Source organism: Propithecus coquereli, unplaced genomic scaffold (assembly GCF_000956105.1).
Source record: "Propithecus coquereli isolate 6110/MARCELLA unplaced genomic scaffold, Pcoq_1.0 Scaffold35, whole genome shotgun sequence".
In the NCBI taxonomy this organism is placed as follows: domain Eukaryota; kingdom Metazoa; phylum Chordata; class Mammalia; order Primates; family Indriidae; genus Propithecus; species Propithecus coquereli.
Window position 1 is genome coordinate 2,766,019 of NW_012149174.1, and position 15,919 is coordinate 2,781,937.

At 37.8% G+C, this 15,919-nt stretch overlaps 1 protein-coding gene across 1 annotated transcript in view; it reads left to right on the top strand.

Moving 5' to 3' along the window:
- Nucleotides 1-15,919, top strand: part of AIM1 (absent in melanoma 1) — a 48,882-nt gene that overhangs the window by 26,318 nt on the left and 6,645 nt on the right. Inside the window, exons 8-18 of the mRNA XM_012651229.1 lie at nucleotides 409-444; nucleotides 1,141-1,298; nucleotides 1,984-2,110; nucleotides 2,200-2,345; nucleotides 7,936-8,062; nucleotides 8,265-8,297; nucleotides 9,204-9,316; nucleotides 10,843-10,972; nucleotides 13,231-13,370; nucleotides 14,675-14,798; nucleotides 15,210-15,368. Of these exons, the coding sequence (XP_012506683.1) occupies nucleotides 409-444; nucleotides 1,141-1,298; nucleotides 1,984-2,110; nucleotides 2,200-2,345; nucleotides 7,936-8,062; nucleotides 8,265-8,297; nucleotides 9,204-9,316; nucleotides 10,843-10,972; nucleotides 13,231-13,370; nucleotides 14,675-14,798; nucleotides 15,210-15,368 (1,293 nt within the window). The remainder of the gene's footprint in view (nucleotides 1-408; nucleotides 445-1,140; nucleotides 1,299-1,983; nucleotides 2,111-2,199; nucleotides 2,346-7,935; nucleotides 8,063-8,264; nucleotides 8,298-9,203; nucleotides 9,317-10,842; nucleotides 10,973-13,230; nucleotides 13,371-14,674; nucleotides 14,799-15,209; nucleotides 15,369-15,919) is intronic.

Genomic DNA, 15,919 nt, shown 5'->3' on the forward strand with positions numbered 1-15,919 from the left:
CTGAAGGACATGCCCAGTGTAGGATTAGTAAGTGCAGAAGGTAAAGGTTGCCATCTGTGAGAATCTGGATCCAGAGATGTCAGATCTTAGGATTGTATTTCATGAGAAGTGAGAAATATGGATTTTTATGAGAAATTTTCCAAGTAAAAAAAAAAAAAACTAGGTCCAAAAACACACCTACCATGCAGGTTCAGCTTACAGACTGTCTGTGTGAGCCTCTCCTCTAGTCTGTCTTCTTCATGTCTTCATCTGCATTGTTGGTAATTTTGGAACTGTCTCACGTACATTAAAACAAACTGGAACGTAATCACACTGTGAGGTTCAATGGCTTACCATAAACTGCTATGGCTAAAATGGTAATGTATCAATGGAAAACTACTTTTCTTACTATGTCATTGTTCTTTTCAGGGTGGCCGTAAAGTTGAATTCCCTACCGATCCAAAGGTAAAAATATGTATTAAATATGTAAACACACACATATTTACTTAAAATGTTACTCTCTATGAAGTAATGCCTGAGTGACTTCACATGTAGACCTCTATCAAACATAAATGCAGCCAAAGGAAGTTGCCCTGACTTACACGTGCCAGCCTGTAGGCTGGAAGATGAAACTAATGGCACTAGTTAGCACTAACAGTATGTTTAGCCCTGCCTCAAAGGGTTCGTTGTATTAAGTTTATAATTTGTGGTCGTATTTACTAACTGCAGGGCCTGTTGCTGCTTGCCAGTTAGCCAGGAAAAAACTTTTCAAGACAAGCTCTCCCTACTCCCAGATGCTCTTTCTGCCATTCCTGTTTCCCACATCTATGCCACTTACTTGGATGCTGTGCTTTATTTTTCATTTTTAAAGCAACTTTAGAATCCTCTGGTTCCTTAGTTTGGCCAAAGCAAAATTCTAAATATCAGTTCTAGACATTGAATAAAAACCAACTATTTAAAAAGTGTGTTTTGAACCTTGGCTTTGGGCTATACCACATCAGGATTTTTTTTTTTTTTTTTACTATATTATCAGATGCTATTATTTAGTTAATTTCTAAAACTATGATTAGAAAATTTTAATTTATGTTCCAGGACTTAGTGATATGAAATGACTAATGTTTTGATATTTAACTTCTTAAAAATTACTCATTTTTATTATAGGTAGTTATTTATGAAAAGCCTTTCTTTGAAGGAAAATGTATGGAACTAGAAGCAGATGTGTGCAGTTTTATCACAGAAGGAGGTGAAACAGAAGACACAGCTGGAGACGATCGTTTGCCATTTACGTCAGTGGGGTCTATGAAAGTTCTGAGAGGCATGTAAGTAGATGGGTTACCTGTAAGGATTTCTTTTTTCCTTAATAAAGTAATAAATGTGCCCATTTTCCCCCCAAAGACAACATTCCTGATTCTATGGCATGGTGAATTTCAACAGCTATATCCAAGTTCTCCTGACTAGATTTGAGAAAACACTTTGAGGGACAAGTGTGGGGTCAGTCCACCAACCAAGGCTGATAAATTGGCCCATCCAGATTGATCAAATCTACAATCTTGTTTGTTAGAATTATGCTCTAACTATTCAACTGTTAGTTTGCTTTCTCATTTTTATGACACTTTTGCATTTTATAAATCTTACATATTTCCCATAGAGGTACACACTGAAATTAGTCTTGTAAATAGCCAGATATTCATAATATTATAATTACAATTTGAAGAACACTTACTCAGTTTTACTTGCTAAGGTTCTTTTGAGTCAGTTCTTATTAAACATACACATAACTCACACACTCCTGTACTTTCCTTTACAGAACGCTATACATTTTTCAGGTTGTTTTCTTGGGGCCATTCTGTTATTCTCCTAAATTTTAGAGAATTCCAATGATGTTAATGCAGAAGTTGATGTCTAGCTTTATGACTGTTTGTATTTGTCAATGAAATTGATTTGTACCTCGGAAAGATTTTAACGTGTCTGAAAATTACTACTATCATGTTCTTTCTGTTGTAGCTGGGTTGCGTATGAGAAGCCTGGATTTACTGGTCATCAGTATTTGCTAGAAGAAGGAGAATACAGGGACTGGAAAGACTGGGGAGGTTACAATGGAGAACTTCAGTCTTTACGACCTATATTAGGTGTAAGTTAAAGAAAAGCCAATGGCTAAAACTTGGCCTTTTGGGATAATAAATGGGCAGCCTTTGAATTTTGAATTTTTTTTCTCACTAGGATTTTTCAAATGCTCACATGATAATGTACAGTGAAAAAAACTTTGGATCCAAAGGTTCCAGTATTGATGTATTGGGGATTGTTGCTAATTTAAAGGAGACTGGATATGGAGTGAAGACACAGTCTATTAATGTACTGAGTGGAGTGTAAGTGAAATAACCCGACTGGGATTTTAAACATGGGTTTTACCTTGGTTTGTGTTAAACTGAGTCTGTGACATGGAGCAGGCACTCACTAAATAAATATCTCAACAGCTAAACATTAAATCAGTCACTTAATGGTTATTGCCATGATACTTTCATAACTGCTTTAAAAAATCTTTCTCAATCTTTTTTTTACATGTAATATAATGTTGGAGTAGGCTATTGGTGTCATGATAGAAATCTACAGATCTGCTTCCCTTGTCATTCTGCATGGAAAGATCATGAATTTCTTATGAGGGGAGTCAAATAATAATAGTTATCTAACATTAGAAATTTGAGGCTGGGAGAAAGTTCCATTTGGTTTTCCTATGGTCCTACACCTGCTCCTGTATATTTTTCCCACTATTATTTTGACATAAGTATAATTGTTTCAATGTACCTGGAGTTAGCAATTTAATGTTTTATTAATGGTGAAGTGAGTTTTTATTGAAAAAAGTTTAGTCAAGATTCTTTGGGATGCAAGTGACTGCAAGCCAAGCCAAATTGGCTCAAGTGATATAAATGGAGCATACTGGCTTACGTAACTGAAAACTCCTGGAGAAGATTTTGCTTCAGGTATGGCTGGATGCAGGGGATTAAACATTGTCATCAGAACTTGGTCTTTATCTCTTGACTGGGCTTTTCTCTATGTTGGCTTCACTTTAGGCATGCCCTTTGCATCTGGTGGCCTGTGGCCACCTCTGGCTTTTGTTCTCCCAACTCATTGCTTGCAGTGGAAAGAACTTCTCTTTCCCTCACAAATGCCAGGTTTGACTTTGATTCCCTAGGCTTGGCTCATGTGCATGTGCCTGAACCAATCACTGTGGCCAGGGACATGACTGTGTCTGGGTTATGTGCGCATCCCTAGAGCTGAAATGTAGGAGCCATCCCATGGGAGCCACTTAGATATGATTGGGATTGGTAGTTCCCCAGGAACATTAGAAAGAGTTAGATCTTTCTGGGGATAGATACCAGATGGGCAAATACAGTAGGTGGCTATTATAGGGTGTTACATAATGTTTCTTATAATCCAGGCTGATATCTATTCTAATTTGTTATAAGTGAGAATATTCTTAAATAGTTATATGAAATAATTTGACACTGGTTCTGTTTGATGTTAAGGTTTTTTTTTTTTTTGATGTTATAGTGATACAGACTATTTGAATCATTCTAGCCTCAGCCCTATTGTATCTCATGAGACCTTTGCAACCCTAGATATTTGAAATGTGTCTACAACGTAATATACTTTTACTGTTAGTCATGTTGTGACATGTCACAAATCACATGTCACTTTTACTGTTAGTCATGTTGTGACAAGTCACAAATTCTTGTGTAGGCTGCTGCAGGTGCTGCCATTGTGGCTGAAATGACACCGGTGATTTTTGGGTCTTCCATTCTTAGCAGGAAGTGCCTTCTATTGGGTCCTATTCTGGAGCCCTAACATTTTAGAATCATAGCTGGCTGTCTACAAAAGCCAGAAGGCATCTGAAATATTGCTGTGGCTCTGTAGTATTTTAGAGTGCCTTTAAAGCTAATTATTTAGAAGGAAAATATAGTGACCAACTCAATTCGGTGAAATAGTTATGCATTTTGATACTCACCCGGTGTGCTGGTTCTGTTAGAGCCTAGTCATCCACCCTAGCAAAGGAAGCAAGAGGATGCTGGGTAGAATTCCCATAGAGCTTTAGGTAGAATGTGCCCTGAGCCAATCTCCTTTCCTTCTTTCCACAGCCCTTGCTTACTTGAAATCAGTTTCTTTTATAAAATGTTGCCTCTATATGTTCCTATTTTTAGTCATTTCTAGTTGTATTTCCTGGCTTAGGCTTTTTCTGGGTGTAGCAGTTGAGTTTTGGTACAAGGAGGAAGTTGAGGGAGGTACACACACACACACACACACATGCGCGCACACCACTTCCTTTTAAGTTCCTTAGATGTGGAAAGGCTTCTGTGTTTACCAGGGCCAGCTGCTTCCTTGTATTTCACTCCATTTGTCATTTGACAAATATTTATTGAGTTCTATTATGTACAAAGCATTATATTACGTCCTCAAAGAAGTTACAGTATTTATGTAAAACATAATTATTGCCAAAAGAGGTAGAGATGAAACACTTTGGGAATTCACAGCGTGAATTTCCAGTGTGGGCACAGGGAGACTAAAGGAGCTAGAGCGGGAGGTAGGCTGAGGTGTGTCAAGATGAGGGAGGAAGACTAGCTATTCATTTTTAATAGTTTCAAAGAAAAATGATTGTATTTTAGTGGCTTTATTTTTACGGCTAAATAAACACTTCAGTTTGGTTCTTTATTTCTTAGTATGGAACTCGATGTCAGAAAAAAAATTTGTGAAATTCTTGTTCTGTGAAAGTATCTCCCGGGAGGCTCACTACTGCATGGGTAATAAATTTTCTGGGTAGTAAACGCATTATTAGCTCCGAAACAGAGAACAGCCTTCAGGAAGGATGCTCAGGAACCCAACAATTGAGGTTTTCAGGAACTGCATTCTGTGTCTTACTGGAATGTCAAAAGAAATTCCCCAAACGGTCCTGCTCGTCAATTTCTAGTTCTGTGCTATACTCTTGGTCAAACAGTGGAAACTGGGCTAATTTTTTTTAACTAAAAGCACAATGAAATATTTCTGAAGTTCAGATAAAAAATAAGAGTGCTGTTTTAAATTCTTGTTCCTTTGGCCTTACACAGAAGGGCAGGTTGGCCCCGCTGCCCTTAAATCGTGAGCAATTATTCCACCAGGCTGGGACCTGCTGGTACTTGCATTTGCTGCTCTCCGCTTCCTTCCTCCACTCTTTATACAGAGAAGTGTTCATTCATGTGTACGGGACCCATGCGAACAAGGACACTGCGGGATTTTCCTAAGTGTCCCAAGTATAGGTTTCAAGTAGACTAGGATCTTAGACACAGCAGAAAATCTCAGATCTGGGTTTTGGGGTTTGTCCCCCACCTCCCCAGTATTCGCGAATGTTTCACCTGGGGCTGCATCTTGGAAGGGAAAACAATACTACTGTCCATGCGAGTAACGTCTCAATAAATTGTTTCCCTGCTTCAGCTTCAGTGAATATTAGATGGGCTTAACTGGGCATTGGATGTTTACCTAAAGGTAGTTTATTTTGGTTTTATAGGGAAATGTAGTACTTATACTTGTTATTAAAAAAAAGAAGAAAAAAGAAAATTGGATAACACTTCTAGGCTTGCTCAGTTGCTGCCTTCTCTCCCTTGTATAATATTTAGTCTCTCCTCACTGCCTTTTTCCCTCCAAACCTTAAAGTCAAACAGAAGGGCCTTTAACCCTCTGTTCTCTAACTTGTTACAGACCCAGAGCCCTGCTGGGAACACTTTTTTGTGATACGATTTACCCTCTTTAATTGTTGCTTTTCTAAAAGTTCTGGTTTTCATAAAGTAGATTTCCTTGCCACGCAGACATCCCTCCCACACGGCAGCGCGCTGCTCCCGCTGTGCCGTTGCTCCCCTTCCCACCGGGACAAGCGAAGGCTGTGTGAGCACAGGCAGCACACGCAGGTCCCCGTGTGCTGTACGGTCTCGCCGGGTGGGCACTGGGACCTTATCCAGCTCCCCTACTTAGAAATGAAAATGCAAACTTTCTCAAAGGTTCAGTGACCTCTCAAACTTATCCGAGAGTTAATGTCATGTCCACAGCTGGACCCAAGTCTCCTAACTGCTCACCGCACAGTGATAAAGAATAGGTTTGTAAAATTGCTAATGAGGTTCTGAACCTGGGGGCCGGGGGCATGGCATTATTTCCTGAAAGAGACTGACTGGTGCTCATAGCAGTTTCTCCGCTCAGATGGCCAGGAGCGAGTGCACAGGTGTTAGCTGTCATAGTGGCTTACCACCGGAGACTTTGTAGTGTTTTCTCCTTGATAGATGTTCATTTCCTAATAGTGACCGTACTCAAGGTTTTGCTTAAATCAGCCCTTTAGACAGTAAAATCATAATCATCTGTTCTCACTAGGGAGTGTGTGGGCTATTCTAGGTATAGTTTACTAATAGAATAGTACATGAAAGGAAACTTTATAGGGCACATGGCAGTTCAGGTCCCAAAGTGAGGAGAGCCCAGGGAGCCTCAGGAAATGTAGATTCAATCATGTTCTGGCCTCTCATTGATTGTCTCACCTTAAACAAGTCATTTCCTATTCAGAACAAACACCAAAAAATAATTTCATGTGATGCTTCTTACCTGCTTATGAACTTTCTGGGGCAGGGATTTTTATCTTTCTCATCTTTGTATTTCTAGGGCTGGTCTAGTTCCTGGCTCATGGCAAATGGTCAATCAACGTTTACTGAATGAATAAATGAATTAGTTTTCCTGTGTCTTTAGGTTTTCCCATCTGTAAAATGGGAACATCAGTATCTCCCTAGAAGGTTAAATGTGATAGATGTGAAAAGAAAGCATTTTGGAAAGTTCTGCTTACTTATACATTATACATAATAGATATTATTTCTTTAAGCTATGAAGGGATCATTACAGCAATGACTTAATTGAGTAGACATTGAGTATCTCTTGAATATAACAGAATTGAAAACTTTTTCCCCTTCAAAGACTTTATCTTTGGATAAAAATAAAATCAATATGTTAGTTTTGCCAGGTGTGGTGGCTCATTCCTGTGATCCCAGCCCTGTGAGTTGGGAGGCTGAGGCAGGAGGATCATTTGAGGCCAGGAGTTTGAGACCAGCCTGAGCAACATAGCAAAAGCCCATCTCTAAAAACTTTTTTTAAAAATTAGCCAGGTGTGATGACACATGCCTGTAGTCTCAGCTACTCAGGAAGCTGAGGCGAGAGGATTGCTTGAGCCTAGGAGTTTGAGGCTGCAGTGAGCTATGATTGTGCCAATGTGCTCTAGCTGCAGCAACAAAGCGAGACTCTGTCTCTTAAAAAAAAAAAAAAAAAAAAGTTTTGATTTTTCCTGAGTAAAGATCACTTAAAAGATAACAAAGGAAAGCATTCCAAAAGAGATTAGTTTTTAGTATTTCTGAGGGTTTGTTCAATTTTGCTTATAAATAGTTGTGTCATGTTGGAAATACTGTTTGAAACAAAATTTTAGTTACTTTGCTGCATTTATTTATTTTAGCATTTCTTCGGTTAACTTTTTTCAGTGTGGTTTGTTGTATAATAGAGACATAGCTTCCTGTTAAGAACTTTCTGCTAGAATATTTTCATCTTGATTAAAAAAAAGAATTCTTGCCTGTTTATTAAAAGAAGTAGGTTCTTCTTGAAAGTCCAATTTGTTTCCTCAGAATAGAATTAGAAAAAATCACAGAGAAGTATCCTCATTGGAGATTTCTCAAGGAATAGGATTTGATAAGCAAGAACACCAAAAAGTTCATGTAATGATACTCTTTAGGAGACCATTTTGATTTGTCATATAGATAAATCCATCCGCTCCTAAAGATTAATAATCAGAAAAGTTAAGATTACTGATTAATAAAACAAATGAAAGTTACTGTATGATACATATTTAATGTGTATGATGGTTTTATTATGTCAAATATGAATTGTAACAAGTTAGTGTTTTTGTTTCTTTAGATGGGTAGCCTATGAAAATCCTGACTTCACAGGAGAACAGTATATACTGGATAAAGGCTTTTATACCACTTTTGAGGACTGGGGAGGCAAAAATTGTAAGATCTCTTCTGTTCAACCCATATGTTTGGTAAGGAGTCATATTTTTACATAAGAATATTTAACTGAATTCTGAATTTCCCTAATGTGTGTTTCTGGTTCATATAATATTTATTGCTACAGAAAATACTCTGATGTCATTTTTAGCACTAATTGCTAACAACCTGGAAGAAAAAGCTTTTCAACTGTCTGCTTTATTCACTTCCTTTTCTCTTCCCTTTAAAAATTTTTAGGATTCTTTCACTGGCCCAAGGAGACGCAATCAGGTAACTTTAAAAATATTCTATTTCTTATAATTAGGGTCCTTCCTTTGAAAAGCTGAACTTATATATTAAATGTCAGACATTTGGAACACTTTGTTAGTTTTACCCCTTTTTATGCCTAAAAACATAATTGTATTTTTAAAATAAGATTTAAGTTTACTTTAATGCTTAATTGATAACACTGGCCCATGTCTCAATATTTCTTGTAAAATGATCTTATTGTGTAAAGCTGAATTTTATATCATTACACTGAATCAGTTTATATTGATACACTAAGATTCATATCCAAAAAATAGCATATAGTTATGATAAATAGTAAAATGAATTCTCATATTTGCTGTGTCTGCATTAGACAAACATTTTATTTGGTCTCCCTCAAGCCTCTCGAATGTGGACTCTTAACATCAACTGAGGTGTTACATTTGTTATTTAGGCTTTTTAATGGAAGTGGTCACACAGCCATTAATTATAGAGGCATAAATACCACTGTAGCCTCTTTCATTGCATGTATGAGATTCTAATAAGACAGTAAGTATCTTCCATTGAGAGGAAAGAAAACATACTATGTATTTCCAAAATGTAGTTTATTGTTAACAGTAGAACTGATTAGCAACTTTTGGCCACAATAAAGCTTTAAATGCCTCATAGCTTGTTAATAGGGTGTTCTATAGAAACTTACCTCCCTTGTTGATTTTCCTCTGATGTCTATGAATTAAATAGTCATATATGGGGTAGCCAACATGTTTCTAATTGATCATTAATGTATGGAGAAGTAGAAAATTAAAGGATTTATAAAATTCATACCAGTTTACGGTAACAAGAGTTAACAGGTCATGTTTGGGTCATCATTTCAAAGGCTGAGTGAGTTAAGGAAAATAATTTTATGTTTTTCTGTTTACTTTTTCAAAGATTCACTTGTTTTCAGAACCACAGTTTCAAGGTTACAGTCAATGTTTTGAAGAAACAACAGGTCAAATTGATGAATCATTTTCTACTAAGTCCTGCAGAGTTTCCGGAGGCAGGTAAGTAAAACAATGGCTTGGCAGAGCTGGGTCACTGGGGTAAAATAGAATTCACACATCAGCAAGTATTTAGTGACACCTGTTGGGTGCTTGGCACTGTATGAAACCACCATCTTAGTCTGAAAGTATGCTTTGTGACATCTGAGTGCTGGATGCCAGACATGGACATCAGGGTGGGTTGGAGGTGAAGATCACCTCGTTGTGTAATAGAATTCATACCAGGTGCTGTGCTCTCTGTGCCTGCTCCATCATCTGTAAAGGGAGAGTTGGACTCTAGGTGATCTTTCCAGGTAGGTAGGGTAGGATGGGCACTCCGCATGACAGGGAGCTGAAGCAAAGTGTGGCTGGAGTGGAGCTGGTGTGTGTGCTGATCAGGGAGCACACTCCTCTCTCTGGCTGGGAGGGCTTTGTACTGGGAAGGAGAGGGAAGCCAGCTTGGACTGGGAGGGTGGGATCGAGCTGTGAAGACTCCCTGATCATGTGAGTTTAGGTGGATGCCACAGGAAACACAAGACAAAGGTAAAGGCAATGGGCTCAAAATGCCATGCTGAAAACAATAGTTTTACAAAAGCTTGCTTCACTAGAGGGGAAACCCTTGGGGCAGTCGGTGCAAGACATGATGAGAAATTAAGTCTGATAATGATAGTAATAGTGCTTTTAATCATGTAGTTCTTTATGGTTGAAATAACGCTATCCTATCATTTAGCATTGCACAGTGCATTCAAATACAGAGATTGACAGTAAAGCTTCACAGTTTCTTAGCATGTACCTCCACCCCATCCCAGTTCCTCTTTATCCCCTACCCTGCTTCATTTATCACTGCCAGACATGTATTTTTTTAAATTGCTCACTTATTGTCTGTCTCAGCTCACTGGAGTCTAAACTTCAAGAGAGCAGAGACTTTGTTTTGTTCTCTACTGTATCCCCAGTAGTGGAAAAGTACCTGACACACAATTGTTGGGTTAAAAAACCCAACAAAACACAAACCTTCCAGAGAAGCATGGTAAATCACCATTGTATCAAAAATGCTGAGGCCCAGAGAGGCTAAGTGACTTGTCTAAGTCACTATAGTATTTTGACTTCTGGCGCAGTGCAGAGGTGTTGTGAATGAGGATGAGGAGGGAGGAGTGAGAGATTTTGGGAGGAAATCAATAGACTTCGGTGGCTTGGTGGCTAGCTAGGTATGAAGGTTGGAGAAAGCTTATTGAAAGAGGACTCAAGAGCTTGAAGCTACAAGGGCTGGGAGAATGGTGGCACCCATGAGAGGAACAAGGAAGGCTGGTAGGTAGGGAAATAAAAACATGGGGATTTTCATGGAGAAAGTTTTATTTCCTAGACACAAAGATAAATGACTTCTTGTGAATATTAATTTGATACAAGATGAAATGCAGTAAATATGTCTAAATATTTTTGAAGAAAAAACTGTTAGCCACAGGCATTGTATCTTGTATCAGGTTGCCTCTAAAAATCGGACTTCTTGAATAGGAATACTCAAATTGCACACTGTGTGGTTTTCCCTACTGTAGCTGGGTTGCATATGATGGAGAAAACTTCTCTGGGAATCAGTACGTATTGGAGGAAGGCCATTACCCTTGTCTCTCCGCAATGGGCTGCCTGCCTGGAGCAACTTTCAAGTCTCTCCGTTTTATAGATGTTGTAAGTATGCCAGTGTGAATACAGTGTTACAGAAATGTATGCTTCACATGGCTGACGGTCAGGGCAAGGTAACCAGCAGGAAGAACTTACCCAGGGCTTAAAATGGGGGCTTTAAATCCATGTGGATGTATGTACATCTAGTTTATTGATTCTAACTGGTATCAGTATTCCACTACCCTGTTTTACTTATTTAATCCTCATGTGTATCCCTACAGACCTGTGTGGGAGTCTCTTGGGGCTATATATTAGGGAGTAGAATTGCTGGATTTCATGTATGAACAGGCAGTTTCACTCAGTGCTGCCAAATCCCACCACTTTAACTCCCACTGGTAGTGCATGCGGGTTCCCGCTTCCCATGTTGTTGCCGTTACTGAGTAGTCTAGTTTTTGTCAATTTGATGGAACGATCAGAAAGTATTGTGTCCTTGTTGGGATAATTTGTATTTCACTATTAGTGATGTTGGTACCTCTTATACTTATTTATCATTTGGGTTTTTTGTTCAGTGAACTGCCTATTTATATCCTTTGCCCAACTTTTTTCAGTTTCCTGTATCTTTTGTTATTGATGTGCAGAAATTCCTGGTAGTTTTTTAGTGTATTATTCTGTTATTTTAGAGATTTGCCTTCAAATGACTTTTCCCAGTTTATCACCTATGTGCTAATTCAGATTATAGTGCCCCCTTTTGGACAGAAATCTTTTAGTTTGATGTAGTCAAAGCAATATTCAATGGAACAAAACTGCAAGATAATGTTCAGATATTAAAGTCTAAGAGTGTCTGTAGTTTTTAAAATTTTTATTAGTAGCTTATCTCTCATAAAAAGTTTTAAACATATGTAGTTGGTGATTTTAGTTTTAAAGGGAGGAAGAACATATGTTAGTTGGCTTTATCTCCTCCCTGCCTGCCTATTTAAATAACTGAAATGCTACTGAGACATGAAAATGTAGCAGTGAAACATGGAATAATGTGGTAAGTACATTAGCTTGTAAGTAATGAAATAAGACTTTTTGATAGTTAACCTTCCTAGAATTCTGAAAGCTACCTACAAGTATATCTTTGACGTTTTCAAATGCCTTCTCTCAACCAGAACTAGAATATACGCTCATCTCACTCTAATGCTTATGGATTATTTTTTGGTTTTAATGATGAGGAAATGAACATTTTACCCACATTAAGACTATATATCTTTGTGACTTAATACTTCAAAATTGTTTAATTGATTTTTAATATTAAACTTGAGTGTTAGGACATTTTTGGCATGCCATCTCAGAGAAAGTGCAAAGTAGTAATACTACAGTTTTTGTCATTTCCTCCTTGCATGTTTTATATAACCTAATTCCTGTGTCTACATTCCCCCTGTACACACTAATCTGTGCTTAATAAGGGATAGATCTTTTCTACACGTCGGGGCACATCCACGTAAGTGAAGCAGTAAGGTGCCACACCCTTGCCACAAAACTTTAAGCAGATAGGGAAAAAATGTAAGCCCCACGGGCTTTTATGCTGTATCATTTATGATCTCAGGAGTATTATCATTAGAGCTTAGTCTAGGGTCATAAAGATCTGTAATTTGAAAAAACAAGCATAAGCTGCCAACTTTTCATTCTTCTCAAAGTCAGTGCTCAAAGTTGTGCTATTGTGCTCTTTAAAATGATTGACAGTTTCAACATAAGGCTTCCGTTTTGTTTTCTTCTCTCCTCCTGACAGTGAGTCCTACAGGAAAACTTGGGAGTGTGAGTACACAGAATCATCGTCTTATTGACAATTACAATAGGAAAAAAAAAAGACATTTGAAAATACACATATGAGGAAGGTTCCTTGCTTAGTCAGTACCACTGTACCACTAGGCCATCCAACACCAGACTGCCACAGCCCTCTGATGCCCCCCATTTATGTCCATGGCTTTCCAGCCCTTCCTTGTCTCAATGAAATGGCTAAGTGGAAGATAAATTTCATTAGAAGACTGTAGATATTCCAGGCATATATCCATTTCTCTATGCCTGGGATAGTCTTTTTTTCTGCTTTATAAACTGTTTACATTTACCTGCCTTTATGTGCAATGGAAAAACTTCCTGCCCCTCCATGCTTTCTCTCTTTAGCTTTGGAGTACTCAAACATCCAGATTTCCTGGGAAAGGGAGTTTATAAATAGGCCAAATCTGGCAGAATTTGTGCTTTGTCTTTGTAATGAGATGATTTTCACATAAATTCAAATTATCAATAAAGACAAATAATAGAACATTATTTTTGCTCCTAAACAGGAATTTTCTGAACCAACAATTATTCTTTTTGAAAGAGAAGACTTCAAAGGAAAAAAGGTTGAACTCAATGCAGAAACGGTTAATCTCCGATCCCTGGGATTCAACACGCAAATACGCTCTCTTCAGGTTATTGGTGGCATGTGAGTTATCTACATTACCTTAAACAAACTGACATATAACCCCTTATTTTTTGTAAGGGTTAATAATTGTACACCTTCAAAGTACACAATTCCCATTGGGCAAAGCCATGTGTAAAGTATCTTTTGTCTCCTTATCCAGATTTTTAGTTTATTTAAGATAAGGATTTGTCTTTAACACCTCTCAGAGTCTTTGGGGGAATGTTTTGCACACCAGTGCTCAGCAAATTTATTGAGTACTCTTTCTTAGCAAGCAAGCAAAAAGAGCTGACTTTTCTATCCCCTTGAAAAAGACCAAGTCCTTTGATTTTGGAGCTAAGAGTTGAGATTTTTCCTTTAGCTTAGGAATGACTAGCAAATGATTAAAAGTCAACTTAGGAAGATTTTTTTCCCCCTCAACTTTGTATAATTTTGAAATTGAATAAGATATCAAAATATGAATGAATAAGTACCATCAATGAAATGTTTTTAAGAAAGTTTTTTTTTTAACAGAAACAGTAAGTGTGGTCCACCTTTGTGCATCAAATGTTGGGGAATGGGGACTTTAGCTAGTTAAAAAGCAATTATGGACTATTAGGGTGGTGATTTTTTTCCAACAGGTTTAATGAATATTTTGTTCTTATGATAAGATGGTTAAAATGGTAACATTTTAGAGTTTCGGGATTAAAAATAGAGAACATTCTTCCTTGACGTAATACATCAGCAAGAGAGGAGGGCTGCTGGGTCGCTTACACGCCAGTCTGCTCGCACCTAGGCTTCCCTGGGTGTGCCGCGCCAGCATCTCTGCGTGGAAGGGGCCTGAATCTCTTATCAGTTTTTTTAGATTTGAGGATGATTACTCTTATTTTAAACAGAAGTGTATTATGATTTTTGTTGTTCAACTAACCCTTATTTAGCATGTACTAAGTACCGTACACTAAGAGCTTTGCAAATATTAACCATTTAAATAACATTTAAAGACCCATTACTACAACTCAGGATGTTTTATGAATAGCTCACGGGAAGGACTGGGGAGTCCTGCTAAAAGACCATTTCTATTTTGTTGCTTTATTGGAGGAGAAAACTTACCTATTTCTCTTCAAGAGTGGTTCTTGTTGGCACAAATACTTATGTACTGAAAATTTGCTATTCATCAAGAAAGGGCTACTTTAAGTGTTCTAGAAAATAAAGTTGTTTCATTTTTTCCCCCCAATGTATATTTAAAATATAAAGTTCAGTCTAGAAATTAAAAACATTTTAAAAATAAATGTAATTGGGGTCCATTGCCAAATGGAAATTATCCCTTACTGTGGTTATTTTTTTTCCAGATGGGTTACTTATGAATATGGCAATTACAGAGGTCGACAGTTCCTACTGTCACCAGCAGAAGTACCTAATTGGTATGAATTCAGTGGCTGTCGCCAAATAGGTTCTCTACGACCTTTTGCTCAGGTATTTTTCTCTTCTCCATGCTGTGAGTAGACTCTTCTGAATTTTTTTTCTTTTTTTGTAAATGCAATCCAACTTTTTGGTTTCAATTTAAAATTGGCCCCACCCCCAGGACTTTGGGCTCAGTTTCTGGTGCTAAGAGGTGTGGCTGCTTCAGAAATGCCATCAAACTCACCATCAAACATGGCATGTCCAAGCCTTGGGTTGTCTGTAGGCAGGCTTCCTGCCCCAGGCACTTTGAAATTTTGTCAAACTCTTCTCATTGAGAAATTTCTAAAACCCCTGAGACTCTTGGGTATAGTAATTATCCCTAATCCATACCTCGCTTTGGATTCTTCCCTACATTAATGCTGTTCAGTGCTTCTAATAGTGCATCTTATATATGACGATTACTGGGGTTTTTTTGTCTTCTAGAAACGAATTTGTTTCAGACTTCGAAACAAAGCAACAGGGTTATTCATGTCAACCAATGGAAACCTAGAGGATCTGAAGCTTCTTAGAATACAGGTCATGGAGGATGTTGGTGCTGATGATCAGATTTGGATTTATCAAGAAGGATGCATCAAATGCAGGGTGAGCTTTTAGGATTAGACAGGGGTCTGTAATACCTTTGCTAGGAGGTGACTTATTCTTTAACATGCTTTTGGTCTGTCTTCAAGTAGATGCTATTTCATAATTCCTGGAGCACTTTCAGAAATAAATTGGAAACTTTTTTCATGAAAATATTTTCTAGCTCTGATAGCAGCAGCCTAGGAACTTAAAATCAGAAGTAAATCTTGCACTGATCCAAGATAATTTGTTTCTATACTTCATTTTTGTATAGTAATAGAAAAGGGAAGTGTTTGTTATTCTTCCCTTTTCCTACTTGTTATAGAAATATTAATAACTATAAGCTCCAACACTATCAACAAAAACCACTCTTGGTTTGTTTCCGTTTGGGGGAACCCCACAGAATAGGATGAAAGGGGAAGAGATACCTCTGTGTATACAACAAATTCCATTTCCTAATTGTCATGTATTGTAAAGTGGAAAATGGCCCATTCCTCCCATATCACTTCTGCTATAAGACATTTAAAAGCTGAATGTAGTAAGATTTTATGAGAGAAGCTTATGCTTCTATGGTA